The 22,346-nt window shown below is 44.2% G+C and overlaps 3 protein-coding genes across 4 annotated transcripts in view; 2 read left to right on the forward strand and 1 right to left on the reverse strand.

The window, feature by feature from the left end:
• The first annotated feature begins 1,769 nt into the window (after positions 1–1,769).
• On the forward strand, positions 1,770–13,311 carry dll4 (delta-like 4 (Drosophila)). The gene is made up of 11 exons (XM_024291199.2): positions 1,770–2,147; positions 2,300–2,560; positions 2,847–2,907; positions 3,507–3,770; positions 4,341–4,401; positions 5,166–5,296; positions 5,499–5,668; positions 5,759–5,978; positions 6,416–7,139; positions 7,320–7,428; positions 10,169–13,311. The coding sequence occupies exons 1-11, from the start codon at positions 2,094–2,096 to the stop codon at positions 10,172–10,174; spliced, it is 2,061 nt and encodes a 686-aa protein (XP_024146967.1). The 5' UTR covers positions 1,770–2,093; the 3' UTR covers positions 10,175–13,311.
• Positions 13,312–14,831: 1,520 nt separating this feature from the next.
• chac1 (ChaC, cation transport regulator homolog 1 (E. coli)) lies at positions 14,832–16,154 on the forward strand. The gene is made up of 3 exons (XM_024291198.2): positions 14,832–15,447; positions 15,524–15,559; positions 15,636–16,154. Exons 1-3 carry the CDS (start codon positions 15,277–15,279, stop codon positions 16,029–16,031), a joined length of 603 nt encoding a protein of 200 aa, XP_024146966.1. The 5' UTR covers positions 14,832–15,276; the 3' UTR covers positions 16,032–16,154.
• Positions 16,155–17,368: 1,214 nt separating this feature from the next.
• Positions 17,369–22,346, reverse strand: part of ino80 (INO80 complex ATPase subunit) — a 26,285-nt gene continuing 21,307 nt past the window's right edge. For both annotated transcript variants that reach the window (XM_024290981.2, XM_024290980.2), the window contains 8 exons: positions 21,889–21,961; positions 21,608–21,766; positions 21,295–21,397; positions 21,117–21,205; positions 20,585–20,740; positions 20,193–20,358; positions 18,653–18,868; positions 17,369–18,549 (listed from right to left, as the gene is read on the reverse strand). In XM_024290981.2, the coding sequence (XP_024146749.1) occupies positions 18,359–18,549; positions 18,653–18,868; positions 20,193–20,358; positions 20,585–20,740; positions 21,117–21,205; positions 21,295–21,397; positions 21,608–21,766; positions 21,889–21,961 (1,153 nt within the window). In that variant the 3' untranslated portion in view covers positions 17,369–18,358. The remainder of the gene's footprint in view (positions 18,550–18,652; positions 18,869–20,192; positions 20,359–20,584; positions 20,741–21,116; positions 21,206–21,294; positions 21,398–21,607; positions 21,767–21,888; positions 21,962–22,346) is intronic.

The raw sequence follows: 22,346 nt of genomic DNA on the forward strand, positions 1-22,346 counted from the left end.
TCCACGGTGGTGGAGCTGTTGGAGCTGCTGATAAATGGAGCCAGCTGACAATGCTATGATGGTTATGCTAATAACAATGTAAAACCAAGTAAAACAAGTGTTAATGTGTTAATGGATCATTAAAAGAAAAATGACCTCTTTTCCAAACTGTGACCTGTGACACCAATCGGAGGATCACTACTCCGGCACAGTATTGATTACAGTACAGCAGTACAGAATTTTACAGTACTTAATACTTCAAACAATGCAACCAGGCAAAGTATTATGTTATTTTACTCTATGGGGTCTGAGCAAAGCACTACTCTCATAAAAAGAGTAAACTTGACTTCACTTAGCAAACTTTGACTAAAAAAACTTGTTCCTTCCTTAGTAGATCACCATTCCTTAAGAGTACCACACAATACTTCATAGAGTACTATCACTGAAGGATATCCTATTGTATTTTTTATTTATTCAAAGTCAGACTTTGGCTTTGAATAAATCTGTTCTGTAGATTTGTAAATACCCATTCCTTCATAGTTATAGTACTCCACTAAGTACTACCACACAAAATAAGAATTTATTTTACAGCGTAGTTTCTGAGTAATCAACTTCTGAAATGTTATCATCTTAGAGACAGTGGGATTTTTTTCCAGATTTGATTTCAAATAAAACCTGTTACTCCAATTACTAGATCATCATTTCCTAACAGTACTAGTACTTCATAAAGTACTTTACTGTATAGTTTTTGAATAATCCACCACTGAAGTCTGTGAAAATTCAAGAACTTATCCTGTAAAATAACTTTATATTTTCAATAGTAGTACTCTATAAAGTACCAAGTGGTACTGTGACAGAAGAGTGATCCACTAAATGGAGGAGCAGGCTTTATTCAGTCTGCTAACTGATATCACTTTATGAGGCTTCAGTAGTGGATTCCTCATACATGACAGTAAGATAGTTTAATATCATGTTTGTCAGTATTCCATCCCAGCCAGAAAGGCCAAGTGGCCCTGACAGGAAACTCATTCTCTGTACAACCTTAATTGTTAAATGTGGGACTTTAAAAAAAAAAAATATATATATATATATTTATATATATATATATATATATATATATATATATATATATATATATATATATATATATATATATATATATATATATATATATATATTAACTTGTTATTTCTTCATTTTGTTGAGCTTACTCTTCCCCAAAATAAAAGACCAGGATGCAACGAAGTATTACTAAGAAGGAATGGTGATCCACTAGTTGAAGGAACAGGTTCATTGAATGTAAAAGTCTTGAAAAGAGTAACTGATGTTTCTTTAACCCATTTCTTTAGGATAGATTTCTATTTGTTTACAAATAGTATAATTTGCATTGCTGAACGCGTTCAGCTGTAATATCAGTATACTGTTGGAGCTCCAGAGTATCACAGCTTTACACATGGGGGGGGGGGGGGTCCTCTGTCATTTGGACCAATTTGTCTAGTTGTGCGTAACTCGTACGTAAACGGAATATTGAGAATCTTTCCATTGAGCCTTAATGAGTGTTCACATAGTTTATGTTTTCTTTGGGCGTGGGGGGGGGGGGGGTCATCTGCTAAATTCTTGTTAGTGGTCAGTTGTGTCACTGCCAATGGCTGTTTAATCTGGATTGTTTTGGGGATGTACAGAGGGGATAAGTGGGCGGTGTCCGTCGGATGATTGACAGTTTATGGAATGAGCGCAGTGGTGTTGTAGCTACATATGTGGGAGGAGACACGCGTCTGTTCATTCAGGAGTAACCAGAAGAAAGATGAACGTCCGTTGCGCTCTGACGCACCGAGCTTAGCACCGAAACGAGCCTTGAGCCGCGCGCGCTCGGCTGTGGAGTACTGGGCCATGAGAGAGAAGAACGCACGCGGACACAAAGACGCACAGCTCTGGATCCCGGTCTCCCCATCAGTAACTTTGGGGTTCCTCAGAAGTGGTGCCTCTGACGCGCCGCAGAGGAGGGCTGCCGGGGTCTGACCTCAGCGCGAGCCCCCGCCCCCCGTTTCTGTTCCTCTTTCGGTGGAAATCCTCCAGAATCAGAGGGGTTTGGGTCTTACTGAGGAACAAGAGGGATGGCAGCTTGGTTCAGCTTCACCGTCGCAGTCAGCACTGCGTTGATATCACAGGTATGAAGGAAGGTCTTCATCTCCGCGGGGGTCTTCAGAGCTTTGGCTAGAACAAGTGGAAGAGCCAAGGTTCTTTGATTTCTTTTGATTTTCTTTCCTCAGGTAACTTCGCGCTACAAGTCTACCTTGAATCACGTTTCCTTCTTTTGTAGGTCTTTGGATCTGGAATCTTTGAGCTTTATCTCCATGAATTTCAAAACCACAAAGGGTTGCTGTCAGATGGAAGCGCGTGCGCTCCCAGCTGCAGGACTTATTTTCGGGTTTGCTTGAAGAACTATCAGACTGTCGTCTCACCGGGAGATTGCATCTTTGGAAGCACGAGGACACCCGTGCTCGGAGCAAACTCTTTCAGAGCCAAAGACACCGGGGCTGCACCGGGACCCATCCAGATCCCTTTCACGTTCGGATGGCCGGTAAGGGCGTGGAGCTCCACACGCGCGTCTCTCCGCGCGGGGTTGTTCTCTGGCAGCACGGAGGCTGCTGTTGTTGTTGTTGTTCAGCTCATCTAATCCAAACCATTAGGTAATGCTCAGGTGACAAACAGATTTGTCGCTTCAAAATCCACGCGCCGTGGATGTCACGAGCTCTCAAACTGAAGCAGCTGTTTCTCAAAGTTAGCCAAAGGAAAACGTGTTCAGTGAATTGTGGGGAACTTGACGGAAGTGTGTTTGTCTTCATGGTGTGATCATCTGTCCGCAGGGGTCGTTTTCATTAATCATTGAAGCCTGGCATTCATCCTATGGAAAAACGCGCGCCGCAGGTAAGAGCGACCTCACCCGCCACGGGGGGGTGCTGTGGAGGGAGGGAGCTGGCGGGGGTCACAGGCTCCACAATTGAACAAAATTAATGTCACCATGGAAACACTGTCTTCACCTCCTGATAAGTGCTCATCATTTCAGAAATCTTACACCTCTGCATGTCTCTGACGTGAACTTCTAAACACATTTTCATTCTTGCACTCAGTACAATTGAACTTCCTCTGGTTTATTTTTGGCGTGGGAAAGCGCTGTGGGCTTTGGTGAGAATACACAGCGCTTGCCAAAAAAGCCCTCACTGCATCTTCCTGTATTTTACACCTTACTGTGTTCAGCTCATTGGACTGAGCCTGGGAATGTTTTGCTGGCGGAAAGAAACAGGAAATTTCAACCTGGGTTTATCTTTCATCTGAGCTGTATGGGGTTGGGTAAGGGATGCAGTCTGGTTCTGGGTACAGTGATAAACCTAAAGTGGATGAATTTTGGAACCCTAAACCAAAGGATGCAGTTCTTGAGATAAAGCTGTTATCAGTTCAAGACATAAACAGGTTTTATGCAATGACACCCTCCACTCATTCCAATGCATATCTGTTTCCCCCCCAAGATAACGACAACCAAGACCTTCTGATTAGCTTCTTTGCCGTCCAGAGACATTTGAGTGCTGGAGCTGACTGGTCTCAAGATACACAGACTGACAAGTTAACAGAACTGAAATATTCCTACCGCTTCATCTGCAACGACAGCTACTATGGAGAAAGCTGTTCCAAGAAATGCACCCCCAGAGATGATCGCTTTGGCCACTACACCTGCACCCAAAACGGCCGGTTAACATGCTTGCCTGGCTGGAAGGGAAAATACTGCGAAGAACGTAAGTAATCAGCCGGAAAACTGCAGGCTCTGATCATTCAGTTCTGTTAGAAATCTCCTGTTGAGTTCAGACTGTGTGAAGTTTGCTGGTGGAGAGACTGCAGACAAACAGTGTTTAGTTTTCCTGCAGAATTCCTGCTTCCAGAATACTTAATTGTAAGATAAATATTAGACCAACCGTTTCTGATTTTGAGCAACAAAGAGCTTTGTTTTGTGATGACAATGTCCAAACAGAATTTGTTATCCATGTCACATAGTGTTGAAGGAAACACAAGCATGGAGCCACAAATGACCCACAAAAGTCATAAATTCGGCAACATTGTTTACACTCCAAGTTTTCTTTCACAAGCTCAGTTCAGCTAGTCATTCATGGTTTCTTCAGAAGATTTTGTTTTTGTTTGTGTGAGATTTTCGGGGCTGGGGGAGCATTGTATGGGAGTGTTGTCCTCTGCCACTTGGCCTGCTCAGGAGATGCTCAGGTGATCAGCTAGCCCAAACTGAGGCCGTCCTTCTGCATTAAGCACAATGGCCGAGCTTTAAGTTGAGTTTGTTCTTTCTCACATGTTTGCAGCTGTCTGTCTGGAGGGCTGCAGTGAGAGGAATGGAAACTGCTCCAGGCCTGGGGAGTGTGTGTGAGTACTATCACCAATTCTAAAAAGAGAGACTGTGTGCAGGCTGTGTGTGCATAAGGACGTGTGAAGGCTTGAGGAAAGCTTTGCTTTGTGGTTCATTTTAACTTGCTTTATATTTCCTGTAGAGCATAGATGATCAACTCACAAAAATGGACTCTAGTTTTTATCACCAACACAAAGTTAATCAAATCCTGCATAGAAGGACAGGTTTCTGTGATCACTCACTTAACATCAAGCCCTCCCACACCCCCAACACACACACTCAAAGAGAGTCCACATCAAATCTAATAGGCCCGTTTTACACCTAATCCCATTATTTCAAAACTCAAATTTGGGATATCAAACACTGTAAAGCTGCTTTCGTGGATGCTGACAGATTCCTGGCCTTGCTATGTTCCTGCAGCTTCATGCAGACTTTAACAGAAACATAAATGAATCCTGACAATTGTAGCCTGTTGATACTAGTGACATTTTGATTAAAAACCAAATATGTGTGCAGTTATAAATAACTACAAATGTTGATTTTAAAATTTTGCAGCAGATTATCATCCAGCATTATGAAGTTATGGTTCGAAAATATAATGTTGCATGACTTTTTTTTTTTATTGATTTTTTTTTCACAAAAGTAATATTTTATAAAGAGCTTCAGTAAAAAATAAAAATAAAAAAGACCAAGATAAGATAAAGCAGATGTTTTTGTGTGGTTTCAGCTAGATTTTTTTTTACCATAAGATAACAAGGAACCATGTGTGGTCACGTTTCAGATGCAGAAAAGGTTGGCAAGGAATGTTCTGTAATGAGTGTGAGACGTACCCCTCCTGTAAGCACGGTACCTGCCAGCTGCCATGGCAGTGTAACTGCCAGGAGGGTTGGGGAGGCCTATTATGTGACCAAGGTACGTCTGCTAACCTGCACCACTGGTGCTTTTCTTTCTTCAAAGACCTTCTCATATTACTTGTGCAGGGTTTTGAGTTATGCGAATGTCAAGGCATTAGTAAATTAAATTTCCACTGAGGTGCATTTGTAGCTTTACACACACACACATCTGGGTCAGAAGGCTTTTTGACCTGACAACAAACTCTTGTCTCTCTATCCAGATCTGAACTTCTGCACCCATCATCGTCCCTGTGTGAACGGCGCCACCTGCATGAACACAGGCCAGGGAAGCTATACGTGCACGTGCTTACCTGGATTTTCTGGGGTTAACTGTGAACTTGTGGTGAAGGAGTGTGACAGCAACCCTTGCAGGAATTCAGGCAAATGCATAGTAAGAGGAAACAATGGATGTGTACTCGTCGTCCTTTCCTTTTTCCTTTAGACACCTTTGATCACCTTTGCTTTCTGTTTCTCTTTGAAGAGTCTTGAGAGCTCCTACACGTGCACATGTCCCCAGGGCTATGAGGGCTTGCACTGTGAGCACAGCACGCTGACCTGTGCTGACTCCCCCTGCTTCCATGGTGGTGAATGCCGGGAGAGACATAACGGCCACGGCTACATGTGCATGTGTCCCCGCGGATACACTGGACTCAACTGTGAGAAAAGAGTGGACAAGTGCACGCTGCTTCCCTGTGCTAATGGTAAAGCCTTCCTGCCATGCGGCCGCCTCCCAATCCTTCCCAAACTTCCCAAATACCCCTCTCTTTAAATTCCTGCAGCTGGAAGTAGTGTGGAACAACAGGAATTGCTGGGAACCCCGAGTCTATTGTCTTCCATGTAAACAGTCAGCAGCTCAATGTAAATGTCACCACTGCTTGTCGCAGTTGTTGATGAAAGCGCACACATATCCAAGTGTAGTTCACATTATGTCTTGTTGTAAACATGGAGGGCTCTGGGATTGTTCTGTGGCTTGAGAACAATACTTGGTACTGCGCTCACACTGCTCTTTATGAAGATCCACAAACTCAGATGCCCTCATAGGGGGCTGCACAAGACGGTGCACTTACTCATTTTGAAAAGGCTTGTTAGCAAAGTGTTCCTTACTTTCCAAACCTGTTCTTGATGATTGTCTTTGCAGGTGGTGTGTGTCTGCTCCAGGGTGGCATGAGTATGTGCAGCTGCCGTGCAGGATTCACCGGCCAGCGCTGTGAGATCAATATTAATGATTGTTCTGGCAGTCCTTGCCTTAATGGAGGCACCTGCAGAGACAGAATCAACGACTACACCTGCAACTGCCCAACAGGCTTCACTGGACGCAACTGCCAGCGAGTCCTGGATGAGTGCACCCTCTACCCGTGCCTCAATGGAGGATTGTGCACTGAAGGAGCTGCATCCGGGGGGTCGACAGTGGCCTGCATCTGCCCCTCCGGTTTCACCGGACCTCAGTGTGAATCCTTTGTGTTTTTATCGTCTGCGGTGGCCAGCGACGATGGCTTCCACTGGGCTGCAGTCTTCCTGGCTGTAGGCGTAGTTGCAATGGTCATGCTTCTGTGCATGGTGGGCTTGGCTTTGAGGCACATCCATTGGCAAGCATGCAGGCGGGAAGGAGAAAATGAGACCATGAACAACTTTCCCAGGGTTCCAAAGGACAATCTGATCCCAACGTCCCAGCTGAAAAACATCAACCAGAAAGTGAGCTTGGAGGTGGACTGTGACTCAGAGAAATCAAACTTTTTCTATAAAAACTATCACTTGGACTCTTACAACTCAAAGGAGTTCAAGGATGAAAAGTTACAATTGGAACAAAGTCTAATTTATGACAAATGTTTAGTAGGTAAAACACCCTTCAAAAGAATGTATAGGTAAGACTCATCTTCCATCTTCATACTTGAAACTCTTTAGTTCATTTCTGCCATTCGCAAACATTGTGTATTTTGGCAGTTGTGTGTACCCTGTGCATCTTTGTTTGATGTGTATACACTCATTGCCTGATCTTATGATGTGCCTTTAGTTGACATTCAATGTGAGATTTTTGTTTGCAGGGAAAAACCTGAGTGTTGGGTGTCAAGAGCATTGTCCTCACGAGACTCCAGGCACCAGTCGGTGTATGTCATAGGGGAGGAGCGAGAGGAGTGTGTTATCGCAACAGAGGTATGCTAAAAGGTCAAACACCTCCTATCAGTAGCTTTAGACCATGATGGTCTTGATTGCAGTCTTATGGCCGGTCTATACAGTACTTCACAGCAATCGGCCATCACATGAGTTGCATGGTCGTGCGATCTAGTTGACCGGTTTTGCTTATGAATGTTGGTAATAACTACAGAGAACTTAGGAGTGGTGTTTCTACTTTCCAAGCCTGATGAGGCAAAATAAGTATTATTGAGATCCTGTCTTTTATGTTTCTAAAGCTTTTTTTTCATTCATTTGCAAAGTTCTTCTGAAAATGCTTAAATCTCTACAAGTACGTTCGTGGTTAATGAACACTAGTGCTATCCGAGGTATGTTGATGTTGGGAGTTGGGTCATCTTCACCCCACAAAAACTTTTGGAAGGATTTTTGGTTTTCCCTGGTTTCCATAGCAGACATAAAATCCTGTCCACCTTCATCCACATTTTTCATAGGATGGATAACACGCCAATGTAAGGCTGGGGTCATCTGGACCCCATAAGATAGCACAAGGTGATGCAAATCAAATCAATCAACTGTATTTATAAATAGCACTTCTCATACTTAAGTAGCTCGAAGCGCTTTACAATTAAAAACAGGAACACAAAAGTTCAAATAAAAACCCAACCTACCCCTTACAGCTTCCACCCAGACCAAGACAGAAACCAAGACGAGACCAGCTTGATGGTACATCAGCATCAGGCTTTTTCATTATAAAAACCTGAACATGGCAAATAACTACACTTTAAAAAAACCTGAAATTTGAAATGATTTATGTTGTTGATATTGATAAAAATTCTCTCTTTTTTTATCCAGTCAGACCCTTCTTGTATTTACATTGCAGTAATAGCAGCTTTTTCTAGAAAATCCTGGAACATAAAAACTGCAATTTTCTGGATGGAATTTTCTCCACCATCAGGTCTTTTAGTTGTTCGAAATAAGCTCCGGTCTAACAGCACAGTAATTGTAATTGTACTACGGGCGTAAAGTTCCAACCATTGATTCTGTCATCTGCTCGTGTTTTGCAGCAATTAGGGCGAGTCAATCGCCAACAGCCTTGAGACTAATGTGACACAGGTGAATACAAATGGCTATGAAGTAGCCTATGAACCGGCCCTTAAGGCCCGGTCCCACTGGCTTTCATAGCCATATCAAGAAATGTCATCCCCGTGGTACAGACGCTGTTAGCAGTGGACTGGCAGTGCAATCGATGCGCGTACACGCGGGACAAAATTTTTTAACTGCACAAAAATTGAGACCGTGGGTGACTGCGTGTGTTACCAGCGGTACAGCAGTGCAATGGCTGTGAAACAGCAGTGCAGCTGCAGTGTCAGTGCGAGATCCAGCTGTCGAGCGAACACCGGCACACGCACTTGGACGGCGAAATTCTGCGTTCCGGCACGGCTGCAGCACGGCCGTTTCCCCGGCCAGTCCGCATTTTTACCACTGTTTACAGCGTCTGATTAGCAGCTGGTTGAGGGAGGACACGCTTACACATGATTAAGCAGTGCTCTGGCAGTGGAATGGACTCAGTGTCTGTATCACTGCTATTCCATGAACATGCATAGTTAGCGCATCTAAGCGCGTGTGGCAGATTTTCCAAATTTTTTATCCATGATATGGCGATGAAAGTCATTTCTGCATTGTGAAAAAGTTCAATTAAAAGTGAGACTCTTGAAATATTTTAAATCAGTCATATGTTACAATATTGATTAACTATATTTGTGATGGTCATGCCCAGTAGATAATGAAAGCCTTATGTGTCTCAGAAAAGAAGAATGTTGGAAAATTGGTTGACCCTTTTTCCATCCATCCATCCATTTTCTTGGCCGCTTCTTCCCTTTCGGGGTCGCGGGGGTGCCGGAGCCTATCCCGGCTACTGAAGGGCGAAGGCGGGGTTCACCCTGGACAGGTCGCCAGTCTGTCGCAGGGCAGGTTGACCCTTTTTCATGCAGAAATTGTTCCATCTATTAGCTGTTTCCATGGCAGCACCTGTGACTCTGGGCAAGTATAGATTGTCCATAATCATTTAGTCAGGTTTGGTTTCAGTTTTCAGGCCAATCAAGCACAGTAACACCGTGGCCTTTGTAGCTTTAAGTACACTAAATAGTGTAGACAGATATAAATAAAATCAGCATCTCCATCGGGTTCATCAGTCGATGGCAGTAGGAAGGGCTCTAGAATTTCCTGGAAGATGTTTGCACTGGCGCTGGACTTCAGAAAACACAGGGGAGCAACAGCAACAGACGACATGAAACCAAAGCAATCTGTCTAATCTTCCTCACGATGGAGTAGTTTACTGAGCCAGAACCAAGAGACCAGCTGAAAGCTCAGGAAAGCGCTGCATGTGTTTTCAGTTCTTTACATGATTAAGATGGGAGACCTTCAGTTTACAAAACTGAATTTACATACCTTGATTTTTGGGGTTTTCATTACATGGAAGAAATAATCATCAAAATAAAAGAAACGAAAATAAATAAAGGCTGGAATATTCCAACCTATGTGCATAATTCAATATGAAATAGGAGTTTTACTTTTTTGAGGTGACCAACAAATAATATTGAATGAGTCCATGATGCACAAAAAAAGACATACATTTCCATGTCAGAATTAAGACTGGGACATAGGAGCTGCTAAAATGTTCAGAAAAATGTAATTAAACTTATTTGTTTCGTTTTGTTGTTTATTATGTTTTACTCTAATTATCTGTTTTTTTTTTCTTCAGGTATAGACTGTAAGTGATCGACAAAAGTGGACAGATGAAGACAGAGACGCAATCAAGGCAGATTTTACTCTGGGATGTTTACAAATGTGCCGAGAATGGAGACTGTCTTAAAAACCTACTGCTGCTCTGAAACACCGAAGAACTGGACAACAGAAAGCTCTGCCAAAATCAAAATATATATTCATCTAAAAGTTTAGGTTAACCAAGTGTTAGTATCCAAGACATGTCCAGTGAAGAAAAATCCTCCGTTTTGATCACAGGGAGACAGACTGAGGAGTGGTAGAGCTTATTTGTGATCTCAACATCCAGAACTGTCAAAAACAGATTCAGTTCAGTTCTCTTCCTTTATTGTGGAATTGGCCTTTTTTGATAATCACTACTCAGCCAACAAATCAGTACAAAAAGTGCCTAAGTTTTGATGACCCCATCACCTTTACTCCAGCACTCACTGTAGCCAGCTATGCAGGTCTCGTGATGGAGAAGAGGGAAGAATCCCACTGATGAATTCAAGCCGATCATCACAGACAGCTGACAGCTCATCTTCAGAGACTATATGTAGAAACCTCATCTGAAGTGAGGTCGTTCTGTTCCCAGATCATAGCACTACAAGATGACAAAGAAAAGCAGCAGAAACATCCTTTCAATTGAAGTGATGTTTAAAGAATCACAGGAATCAGAGTGCGGCCAGCACAATCCAACAGGAAGCTGCAGAGAAACCAAAGCTTCCACACTGACGAAAACAGCCGAACATGGAGAAGAGACTGTCTGACCACCGCCGGCCTATTTTACACTTATAGAATTTGTACTTTTTCAAACATCTTGCAGAGTTTAACCTAAATATTCAACATTGGTCTTTATAGTTTTTGTAATATTATTTTGTATATGTTGCATATTTATAAGGACCAAACTTCTGATGGAAAAAATCCTCAAACATGTTTGTTAGTAAATCAAAAATAAATTATTTTTAGTTTTTTGGTTATCAAATGTGTTATGAGATTATTTTAGATGTAAATCTTGAAGTTTCTATTCCACATTGCACTTTGACTTTGAGTGGAGAAAACCCTCTGAATCTTCAGATTATGCAGCTTGATAAAGTGGATAAATGTTTTCTTTGTATCCATGCTTGGAACATTCATAGAAAATATTGTTTTTAAATGCCTCGCTAACCCTTGTTAACTCTTAAACTGAAATTAGCTTGAAACTCTAATCCATCTCCATGGAAACCCCCGTCTAGCTGAAACAAAGCCAGGCACAGGCCAAAGGAGAACCTCAGCCCCTCACCCATTTTAATGCTCATATACGCATCCGTGCACACAGTCAGTTAGCCAAGCAGATGCCTTGGGGGTGCAGAGAGCGAGTTGGTGGTGCCATAAAAACAGCAGCATATGCCAGGCCACTCGACCCATGAGCATGACCCACAAAAGTAAACAGACCTCGTCTTACATCTCACCCTCCTGCCGGCTCCCCAACTGCCTGCCTCCCCCTCAGGGTGAACAGCCATATTTCAATTCCTAGTTTTGACACCCCCACCACCGTCACTCCAGCAAACAAAGCTGGGGAGGGAAGCTGACATTGTGGCTACAGTGATCGGATTGGATCCACTGGATCTGTGAGCAATCCCAAACAGCACCCTAAAGCCAAAGAATGTAGCTGTTGGAAGCCTAGAAGGGTCTTTTTATTTGCTCTGAACTCTTGTGGGTTTAGATGTGGTTTTAATGTTACATGATCAAATATCTTCTGAATTTCTGCAGCAACTCCCTCTGATCAGCAGTGTTAAGATGCGATTTCTTGTCCTAAAACGTCTCCCTAGGGTTCTATTTGACTCCAAGAAGAGGTACAAATCATATGTGCTCTGTTGAGTTTTATTAGTAATTCTGTTAGGGCCATTTCTGACCCGTTGAAAGGAACAGCAGGTTTATTGGACATTTGACCTCTAATGAGGCAGAAGTTCTCACCTCCTGTGTAGGCTTAGGACTGCGGTGTGAGTTAAGGTTAGTGTTGGGGTCAGGATGAAACTCTAATCAGGGAAGCCTGATGTTGCGATAATTCATCCAGCTCCAAAGGCTTTGATCTGTTACCTGGACTACAAATGAAAGCAGATGAGACATATACATAGATGGGAAACAAACAAGCCTGAAAACAGAAGTGAAAAACAGACCAACCAAAGGGCTCAATCCTCCAAACTCAGCCAGTGCTCCTCAGTCTTTCACTGTCCATAACACAGGCAAGACTCCTCATAGAGTTATAATCACTGCATCCTGTTTGTGACCTTGTGGCATCAGCTCCTGTTTCCTCTGATTAAAAACTCTAGAAGCTGCTGAAGCAGGCATATGACATTTCTAATGTATCTCCTTTTGATACATGTCAAAAGAATTTAGAAACCAACCTAAACTTGAAAATAGAACCTTCTGGTTCTGTTTATGCTGAGAAATGCCTTCTTTTTCTGTGGGGGGATTTTCATGCAATCTTTCTATCCAGTTTCAAACATGTGTTAGTTTAGCTGGTTTTCTACTTGTGGTTTGTTTGCTAAAACTGTTACTTAAACTAGCTGTAAAAAGTGCATTGTTGTCTTACATCACTGGTGCAGCTGTGAAAGACTGTCAAAACTGCAAACACTGCTCTCAGAGAAGGTTGTCCTCTTCTCTTTAAAGTCTGTTTGTTGTGGCATGTTGTTATTTCCTGCTTCATTGTTGGAATTTCTGGTTCTCTGTTGCCTGAAAAAACACTTTTTATGTTGTGTGTGAGTGTGTGTGTGTGTGAAACTGCTAGGAATGGATCAAATCATCTGCAGCCTCGTCAGACATTTCCCCTGGAGTCCTCTCATTAATTAACGCTAGGTGTCAGTAAGAAACCCTGAGACAGGAAGTGGGGGAGTTGATGTCAACATCCTTTGGATAAAAGGAAAAAAATATCATCAGAAGGACAGCTGTTGACTGTTCTTACGTGTTGAGGAACAACAACCTTCATCTGACATTGAATCTCCAGCCACGTTGCATAAATGACCAATGAAAACCTGTTAGCTCATGCTAAAGGAAGAGCTGTTGTAGAATTTGCAGATCTCTGTCTCAACAGCATTGTCCAGCAGAATTGGTCTCCTCATCTCCATCCTGCAGTTTAAACTATGCAAGTTTACTTATATGGCCAGATTAAGAGAAAAATCTAATTGTAGCTAAGATGTAGACGAAAAGTCCTCAACCTCTAATCGGAAGGTTAAAGGTTCAGTTCCTGCCTTGGCTGCCTACATCCCAAAGTGTTCTTGGGCTGTAAACTGAACCCCACCATCCCTAAACTAATGTTTAGTAACATTAGTTACAAAACAGACTAATGTTTGTTTCAATTGTACAGAAGCATGTATTTTTATGAGAGGTGAGGTATGAAGCTCTGAAGAACAAATGTAGCATTACAATCATGAACATGGATTGTTGAGACACCTGAAATGTTTGTTGCTTCAGTACAAATGTTGGGCTGCTCACCAAGACCGTTAAGTCCACCTAATTATAGACTATCTATTGAGCACAGTTGAGCCTATTTTGCTGCACACACAAAGGAGAACTTTCATTTTGGTTTATTGTTTGTACAGTATGGCATGGTGCAGAGGTAGAGTGGTCAACCTCTGACATGAAGATTGGTTCCAATCCTGCCCACCCATGGGTCGAAGTGTCCTTGGACAAGACTCTGAACCCCACATTGCCTCTAGTCTTTGATGAAGAGTCTTTGGTGAACTGTAAGGAGAAAGAATCAGGATTTTGGAGGAAGTTCAGTCCATGAAGATCTTCACTTCCTCGTCCCAGCTGACATCCGGATCAGAACCATACGGCTGGACATTACCCAGATTGATGGATGTTTTTATGTAGCAGTGGTGAAGATTTATGCTAGAGAAACACAGAGCTATCATAATCAGACAGGGGGGATCAGGGGCGGAGCTACCCAGCCCAGCTCCAAAAGCCACGCCCCCTCAGAGGAGATTTTGGAAACAGAGGCCCAACACAGATCAATGTTAAAAATGGCTTTTTAGACATTAAGGTTGTGAGATTTTGTTTAAAAACCAGGTTACTCCCTTGAAAAAGAGATCAATGGATCTCAATGGGATTTTTTTCCTGGTTAAATAATGGTTAAATAAAAAATAAATAAAAAACGTTAAAATCATCATTAAAACAATATTGTGAATGTTTTTTAAATAAAAAAATTAATCATAGGGGGATCTTAAAGAAGAAACTTGTATATTGAAGTGTCTTGCATGGATCAGTGACATACGGTGTGTTTGAGAGACTCTTGTTTTCCATCCATTATTTATAAGTATAGATATAAAGTATGAGTCCACCTGCCTCCTGGTTCTGAACCGTTCTGACTCAGACAGAAATCACGGCTGACGCAACGTCTTGGGTGGTTGCTGAAGAGGCGGGGAGCCTGAAACCCTCTGCTGAGTTGCATCAGCCAGGTCTCCTTCAATGACTGACGAGACGGTGAGCCAATCACAACGAGGAGAGTTCAGAATGACAGGCCAGACCGAATGTGATGACCAATGGTGGGGCATCATGGGTGTGGAGCTCTCGCTTTATTTAGCGCATGAAATCCTATTTGGGCAAAATCTGAGCAAGACGTGCTCTGAATGGTCAAGTGGTCTGGCGTGGCCCCGCCCGTGATGGGTATAAATACTGTTCCAGTCTTCGTCGCGCTGCGTACACGACTGGCTGCGGGGACACGGAGGGGTTTGCGGGGAGCTCGAAGCGTTTAAAACATCTTTTCGGCTTCAACCTCTCGATCGCGTGACTTGAATCTTGTGCGGCCGGCGCGGGAGCTGGCCTCTGCGGTGTCTTTGTTTCCCGCTCCTGACGTCACTGCGGCCGCAGCGCCCGCCATGGATTTTTAAGGCAGAATGCGAGACCTCTGATGCCATGGCGATGCATAGTGCAAGGCAAACCCGCCCGCGAGCTTCCACCCGTGCAACTGCCAAGCAGTTGGGCTCCGGTACCGTCCGCGGTATCCCAGCGAGCCAGCCGGTACCGCTGCTCCTGTACCGGAGGAGGCCTCAGCTAGCTGCCGCTGCCTCGTAGCGTCCACCGAACACCCGCAGCATCATCCAGTCCAACCACCGTCCGCTCATCACAATGAAGCCGCAGGACCTGTTCGGCGGGAAGGCCAGCCTCTGGATCTTCGGTTACGGCTCGCTGGTGTGGAAGCCCGACTTCAAGTACAAGAAGAGCCGGGTGGGCTTCATCCGGGGCTACAAGAGACGCTTCTGGCACGGAGACGACTTCCACCGGGGCAGCGAGGCGGCGGTGAGGCTCCACACCTGTGCTGACACCTGTGCTCGCGTGCTTCTGTAGAGAGAACTGACTGATGTGTTTGTTACAGCCCGGGAGAGTGGTGACGCTGATCGAGGACGACCATGTAAGTCTCGTCGTCGTTGTGGTCGTAATGGGCCTCGAGGCCGTTCAGGTTCTGATCGCTTGTGCTGTCGTCACAGGCGGTCACCTGGGGCGTGGCGTTCGAGGTGTCGGGTCCGCAGGTGGAGGAGGCCCTCGGGTACCTGAACATCCGCGAGACCGTATGCGGCGGTTACGTCACCAAGATGGTGGACTTTTTTCCCGGGGCAGAAGGCCCCGCCCCCGTCCAGGCTCTGGTGTACATCGCCACCCCCGACAACCCCCTGTTCCTCGGCCCAGCCAGTCCGGAGGAAATCGGGGCTCAGATCGCGTCATCGAGCGGGAAGACGGGCCACAACCTGGAGTATCTGCTGCGCCTGGCGGAGTTCATGAGGAGCAGCTGCCCGCAGGTGGAGGACCAGCACCTGTTCTCCGTGGAGGCGGCGGCTCTAACCCTGTACTTCACCTGCTCGTACTCGGTCCAGTCTGTGCGTTAGCTCTCACAGGTTGTCTGCATGTGTCCATCACTGTTTCTGAATCCGCCCATTTCCTCACTCCAGCTGGAGATCAGCTGTGAGCTGACTCCACATGTCTGAAACAATAAAACTACTTCAACTTGAGTTTTGCTTCCTGGGATGGTTTGAAGTCAGGTGTGGGTGCACGAGGATCAGTGTCCTGAGACAAGTCTTTCATCAAAGGCTGAATCCGGGTCAGTTTGTTACAGAATATGAACCCTCTGGGGTATAGTGCTCACTACAGTGCACCGCTATAGTTTTCTATTGCATTTTGGAGAAGGATGGGAACACTTTGGGGGGGAAACATCTTGACCAAGGCTTTTATAGTTCATGCATCAGAAGGTTAATATTCCCAGTAGGGCTGCCACAAACTAATCGACTAATCACCGATTATTTTTATTTTTCCAATTAGTTGACTAATCGGGTCATGCGCAAACACAATTTAATCATTAGCTTTAAAACTGAAAAAAAGACAAACTAGCAAAAACAGCTAACATGTAGCTGAAATATTAGCTTAACTCCAAACTAGCCTAAATAATTTGAAAAAAAACCCAAAATCGCTAGCATGCAGCTAGACTATTAGCTAAACTCAAAACTAGCCTGAAAAACTGGGAAAAAAAATCAAATTAGCCAAAATAGCTAACCTGTAGCTGAAACATTAGCTAAATAGCAAATTGGCCTAAAAAAACAGAAAAAATCTCAAATTAGCTACAATAGCTAGTATGTAGCTGAAATATTAGCTAAACTCCAAAATAGCCTAATAATCCTTAATAAATTTCAAAATAGTCCAAAAAGCTAACAATGCTATTATAACTTTTAACTTTACTGCACTCTGACTCCATATAATATAAAGTAACGACTAATCAACTATTAAATTAGTCGTTGACTAATTTAATAGTCGATTAGTCGTTGATTAGTTGACTTATCGTGGCAGCCCTAATTCCCAGTAATTCCAGAAACTTGAATGGAAAACACTCTTGTGGGTTGAGGAGTTGCTGGAGCCTATCCCAGCTACTGTTGGATGACATAAACACACGCAGGTCCCAGCCAGGGTTTGAACCAGACCTTTTCATTGTAAGGCAAGAGTGCCAACCACTACACCACAGTTCAGGCCAGAAGCTCTGCCTCTTTATTTTGAAATGACGAGGCTCCTGGACTGTTCTGCATCTTCACGAACATCTCTTTCAAGACACATTTTCCAAAATCTCATTAGTACACTTCTCTTTGTTAATGTTTCTGGATGTGAGGGATCAGACTCTTGAACCTCACCTCTCCTACATAGAATTATTTTAGATTTCAAAGAAAACTGTCCAAACCGCTCAGATCCAGCTATTTTATTTGCACTTCAATCGTCCCACATATGAATACATGACCTGGAAAACTGGACATCCAAAGTGAGAAAACCAATGGTTTTTGGCTCTGTGTACATCAGCAAAGACCTTTACATGCAAGTCCCACCTTTAACACCAACTCAGGGGAGACGAACGCTCAGCTCTGGACTCTGATGTGAACCTCTGACTCGAAAACGTCACAAACCAGCTGAAACAGAAAACAGCCTCTGAAATCACAAGGTGCACTTTTACACGTTCACTTTTTCTCTACTTTAACCAACTGTTCATTTAAACACAACTCAAATAAATTATATTAGTGGACAAAAATGATCTGAATCAGGATTGATAGCAGCTCTACTGTGATGGAAAATTCCACCTTCTAGAAAATATGTTTTACTTTACCTTTATATGATAAAAATATACCCAACCTTCATTTTCCATGGTAAGGGGAACATATTTTATGAACTATTTTTAAAACATCAACAACTGCCTCATTTGTTTGTGTACCAAAATCTTCTGTTAGAAAAATAGGAGCTTTAGTAGAAAAGCTGACTTTTTTTTTTTTGGTAAATTGAGGGTTGGACGTTCACCTGAAGCTCCTCCAGAAGCAGAATCATCTTCCAAGAAGCCCTCAGAATATTTACAGAACAATCTACAGAATAACTTCATATTTCTATGACGCTCAACACCAGAAGATGGAAGACAGGGCTCAGAGCAGGTGTGACAGAACTCTCCCAACCTCATTGAGTCGGCCTCCTCCGCCAGCAGACATTCCCCTCACCAGCACAGGCTTGTTTCCCAAGGATCACTTGGAAGTGCTTGTGTGGTGACACAGATGAATATCCTCCAGAACCAGAATCTCATCTGACCCAGACACTTCAGAGAACCAAACTGGAGTGCTGGTGGAGGCTGGATCTGCTGCACTCTTATGGTCTTTGAAATGGGGCAGTCAAATCGCAGACAGCTGTGCACGAGACATCACCACGTCCCCAAACCGCTGGGTCCTTTGCCTTTGTGGACCGCCGTGTGGCTGTGGACCAGTTGTTTGTGGGAAGCTTGTTGGCTGGGGCCTCCTTTGGCCTGAGGGCAGCAACTGCTGCTGGTGTGGAAAGCAGCACCAGCACTGGACCGGGCCAAGGAGGGCTGAATGGGACTGGACACAGGGTGGCCTGCAAGGTGGACAAAAAGCAGAGAAGAGTTGGAACACGTGTGGATCTCCAGAGAGCAGCAGGGACTGGGGGAACTCGTTGGCAATGGCATTGGCTCACTCACCCTTGGAAACGCTGTAACCATAAGCAGCATAAGCAGCAGCTGATGCCGCTGCTGCACCCGCTATTGCCCCAGCCATGGCTGCTGCACTCCCCACTGTTGACTTGCGTCCACGTCCCTTCCCTCCAGACTTGACCCCTCCTCCAGATCCTTTAGGGCGTCCACGACTCCGCCCAGACCTGCCTCTGCCAGGACTAATAGTATCCAATGCCGGCACCCCTAAAGAGCACACAGGACCAGAAACAATGAAGAGCATCCGTGAAGGGAATCCTCACTACTGGAGCGGACAGACATCCAACATCCCTCTTTTTGTTTCAATTCCTTTGAAGTTACTTTTAAGAATTAAACAAATACTGGGCGTAAACGGCCATTGATAAAGACTCATTTCCCACGAGATTCACTGAGTAAAAATCCCCCGTAGCTCTCCAGGCCTGCTTCTGCTCTGTCACTCCTAAATCATAGGTCTAGAGGATAAACAGAAATTCTCTCTGAAAGCGTCTGGTACAAGAAGTGACATCGAAACTCTTCAGTCTTCATGGAAGTAAAGGATCATTGCTACAGAAAATATTTTTGTAATAAATGTTTAATTTAAAGATATGATCAAAAACATTTAGTAAAGCAAAGCAGCCGTTTGTTCTGATCCACATCGTTGTGACGGGACACAGGTACATCTTAAACAGTAGAGTTCTGTAACTAGTGGGAGGAGCTTAACGTGTTTAACCTGGCCCACATCAACGTCTTGGTCTGCTCATCACAGCCAGGGGCTTCTCGAGTTCTGTAAAAAACTTTGTCATTAAATCAAAAAAGTTTTAAAAAAGAGCACTTTCAATGAAACCATTACATCTGGATTGAAATATTTCAAATCTTTACTTGATGTAATTTTTTTGGATTGATGGATCAATGAAAATGAAAACTAAAACTTAAGTGACTCTGAAAAGTAGACAATTCAACCAGACCAACCAAACAAGGAAGTCGTCAACTGAGCAAGACCAAGAGAACATTTAAAGCCGGGACTCCAGCTAGTTTTCCAGAAACTCTGTCTCATCTGCTGCTGATTACCTAGATCAGGTGGCAAAAAGGAGCTGTAATGGCAGGTTAATTAGAGAAGGCGTAGGACTCCAGCCCTCAGAGTCTGGAGTTTCAGAACTCTGTTTCAAAGCTCAGAAAACCTCTGCAGGAGTTTTAACCTCTTACACCTCTTACGTTTAGATGATTAGGATGGGACACCTTCAGTTTACAAACTACTCTAGATTCTTTTTCAATAAAACATTTTTGATACACTGAACACTGGGGTGTTCATTGCATGAAAGGCCATCTAATCATTATGAATTTACAAGAAATAAACACTGGATATATTTTAACCTAACTATCAGCAAAAAAATGAACTTGTGCATGGTATTGAAATTTTATTTGATCCTTTGCTTTTGGAAGAAATAACTCCTGAAGTGAATGACAAGGTTTCAGGACTTCATAGACTTCCTGGGGAGGATACGTCTTCCAAGATAACAAGTGGGTTAAGCTCTTGTTCAGTGTGGATCCTCACCGTTCATGCTGTCAGAGACCGATCCTGTCACAGAAGCGGGAGAGTTGGTGGCTCGAGACTGCGGTGCTGAGGAAACCGTATCGTCCACGATGACCAACATGTCGCTGCTACTTTCATCTGCATCTGGAGGCAACGAACCAGGCTGAAGCTCACTGCTCAAAGAGATCTGTCCACAGAGAGGAGAACACACAGAGCGGTGGAGGAGCACATGGTCAGTAACATGGAAATGGGAATTGAACAGTTTTCAAATGAAAAAAAGGGGAAGCAAGAAAACAAGGTGGGAACGGTTTTCCAAAAGTTCAGAGGCAGGATTGAAGGAAGAAATAGGAAAGTTTGGACGCTGACATAAATAAATACACCAGCATAGATCCAGAATTCGCTGAAAGCCTCACCTCACTGAATGGGCTGGGCATGGCAGAGTCCATCTCTACGCTGAAGAAGGAGTCGTCTCCATCTGCTGACAGGTTGGAGTTGTCGGCCGATGGCGTGTGGGAGATGACCAGGTTCACCTCCTTCTTCCTCTTGTTTTCAGACTCCTCGTTCTTTTTCTGCAGGTCACAGAGGAGGGAGGATTGCGTCAGGAGGCCTCAGGTGGACTGCAGTGGACCTGACAGGATTTGAGGAATTCTGCTGATACATGAGTTGATGCCTAGGAAGCATCAGGGTTGAGAAGGCTGTCTTTAGCCCAACTTCCTGAGAATGAAGACTTTTCATTTTGTGGATGACGTAAGCTTTAAACAGCGTTTCAGAAAGTCTGATCCTGACTTTGCACTGGACCGCCCTCAGGACAGAGACGGCCTTCGTCCCCCGTCTGTGGTTGTTTTACAAACGTCTTTCTCATCACTCCTCATCTCAGTCCGTCTGCCTCATCACGTGTTGCTTCCTTCTTGGCCTCTCTAAGATGGTGCTTTAGGTTTGAGTTACCTTCTCAGCATACTTCTCCCTCTTTCTTTTGCGCTCCTTCACCTTGCTGCACTCCTCTTGCTGCCTCTTCTCCTCTTGTCTTTGACGTACTACAGGAGGAGACAAAGTGAAGTGCTTGAAAGACTTTAATAATTCTTAGAAGGTCTTGGGGGTTTGTTGGAGGAAGTTCTGCACTCACGCTTCTTCTCCAGCTCATCATCGTCCAACAGCAGGCTGACCACCTCTTTAGGTTTGAGGGTGTCTGGTTTAAAGCTGCCTCCAGAGATGACCACCCTTTGGATCTGGTCACAAGGGAAGAGAAGATGTTCTCATCAGCATGATGACCTCTGGTCTCCATTAAGACATAAACACTGCTTATTTGAACAATGTAGTCATGTCTTTGACTTAGAAAAATATTTTGAAATGATTAAAGAAACACTTTTAAGTCATATTTCTGATCTGTTTCTTTCTCTGATCTTTGGCTTTCTTCAGCGAGATCTTGTGTTTCCCACCTCGCTCTTCTCCTTGGCGCGCTGCAGGATCCTCTCTTCGATGGTACCCTGGCAGATGAGCCGGTACACCGTGACTTGCTTGGTCTGACCCAGCCTGTGGGCCCGGTCCATTGCCTGCTGGTCTACTGTTGGGTTCCAGTCACTGTCATAGAAGATAACCTGCAAACAAAGAAAAACAGGTTTAGCTTGATTATAGTGGGACTTCAGAGAGCCTGATTTCTACTGTTAGTGCTAACAGACTAATGGTACGCGCACTGAAGGTTTTTTCCTTTGTAACTCACTGTGTCAGCAGCAGTGAGGTTGATGCCAAGTCCTCCAGCTCTGGTGCTGAGCAGGAACACAAAGATATCTGTTCTGTTGGGAAGCACAGAGAAAAAAAGCCTTTAATATCACTGTGGAGGCACTGCAATCATTCATGCATTGTGGCACAAGATGGGATATCTGTCTTCTCTTTTGAGCTACCCGGCACAATGGAGAACCAGTTACTGCAACCAGACCTGCAGCTGCTCAGGCACCTGACAGTTTAACCCTACACCAGAGCATGTGACCCCAAACCCACCCCTACACCAGAGCATGGGACCTCAACCAGAGCATGGGTCCTCAACCAGAGCATGGGTCCTCAACCCCACCCCTATACCAGAGCATGGGACCTCAACCAGAGCATGGGTCCTCAACCCCACCCCTATACCAGAGCATGTGACCCCAAACCCACCCCTACACCAGATCATGGGACCCCAAC

The sequence above is a fragment of the Oryzias melastigma genome, linkage group LG24, assembly GCF_002922805.2.
Source record: "Oryzias melastigma strain HK-1 linkage group LG24, ASM292280v2, whole genome shotgun sequence".
NCBI lineage: Eukaryota > Metazoa > Chordata > Actinopteri > Beloniformes > Adrianichthyidae > Oryzias > Oryzias melastigma.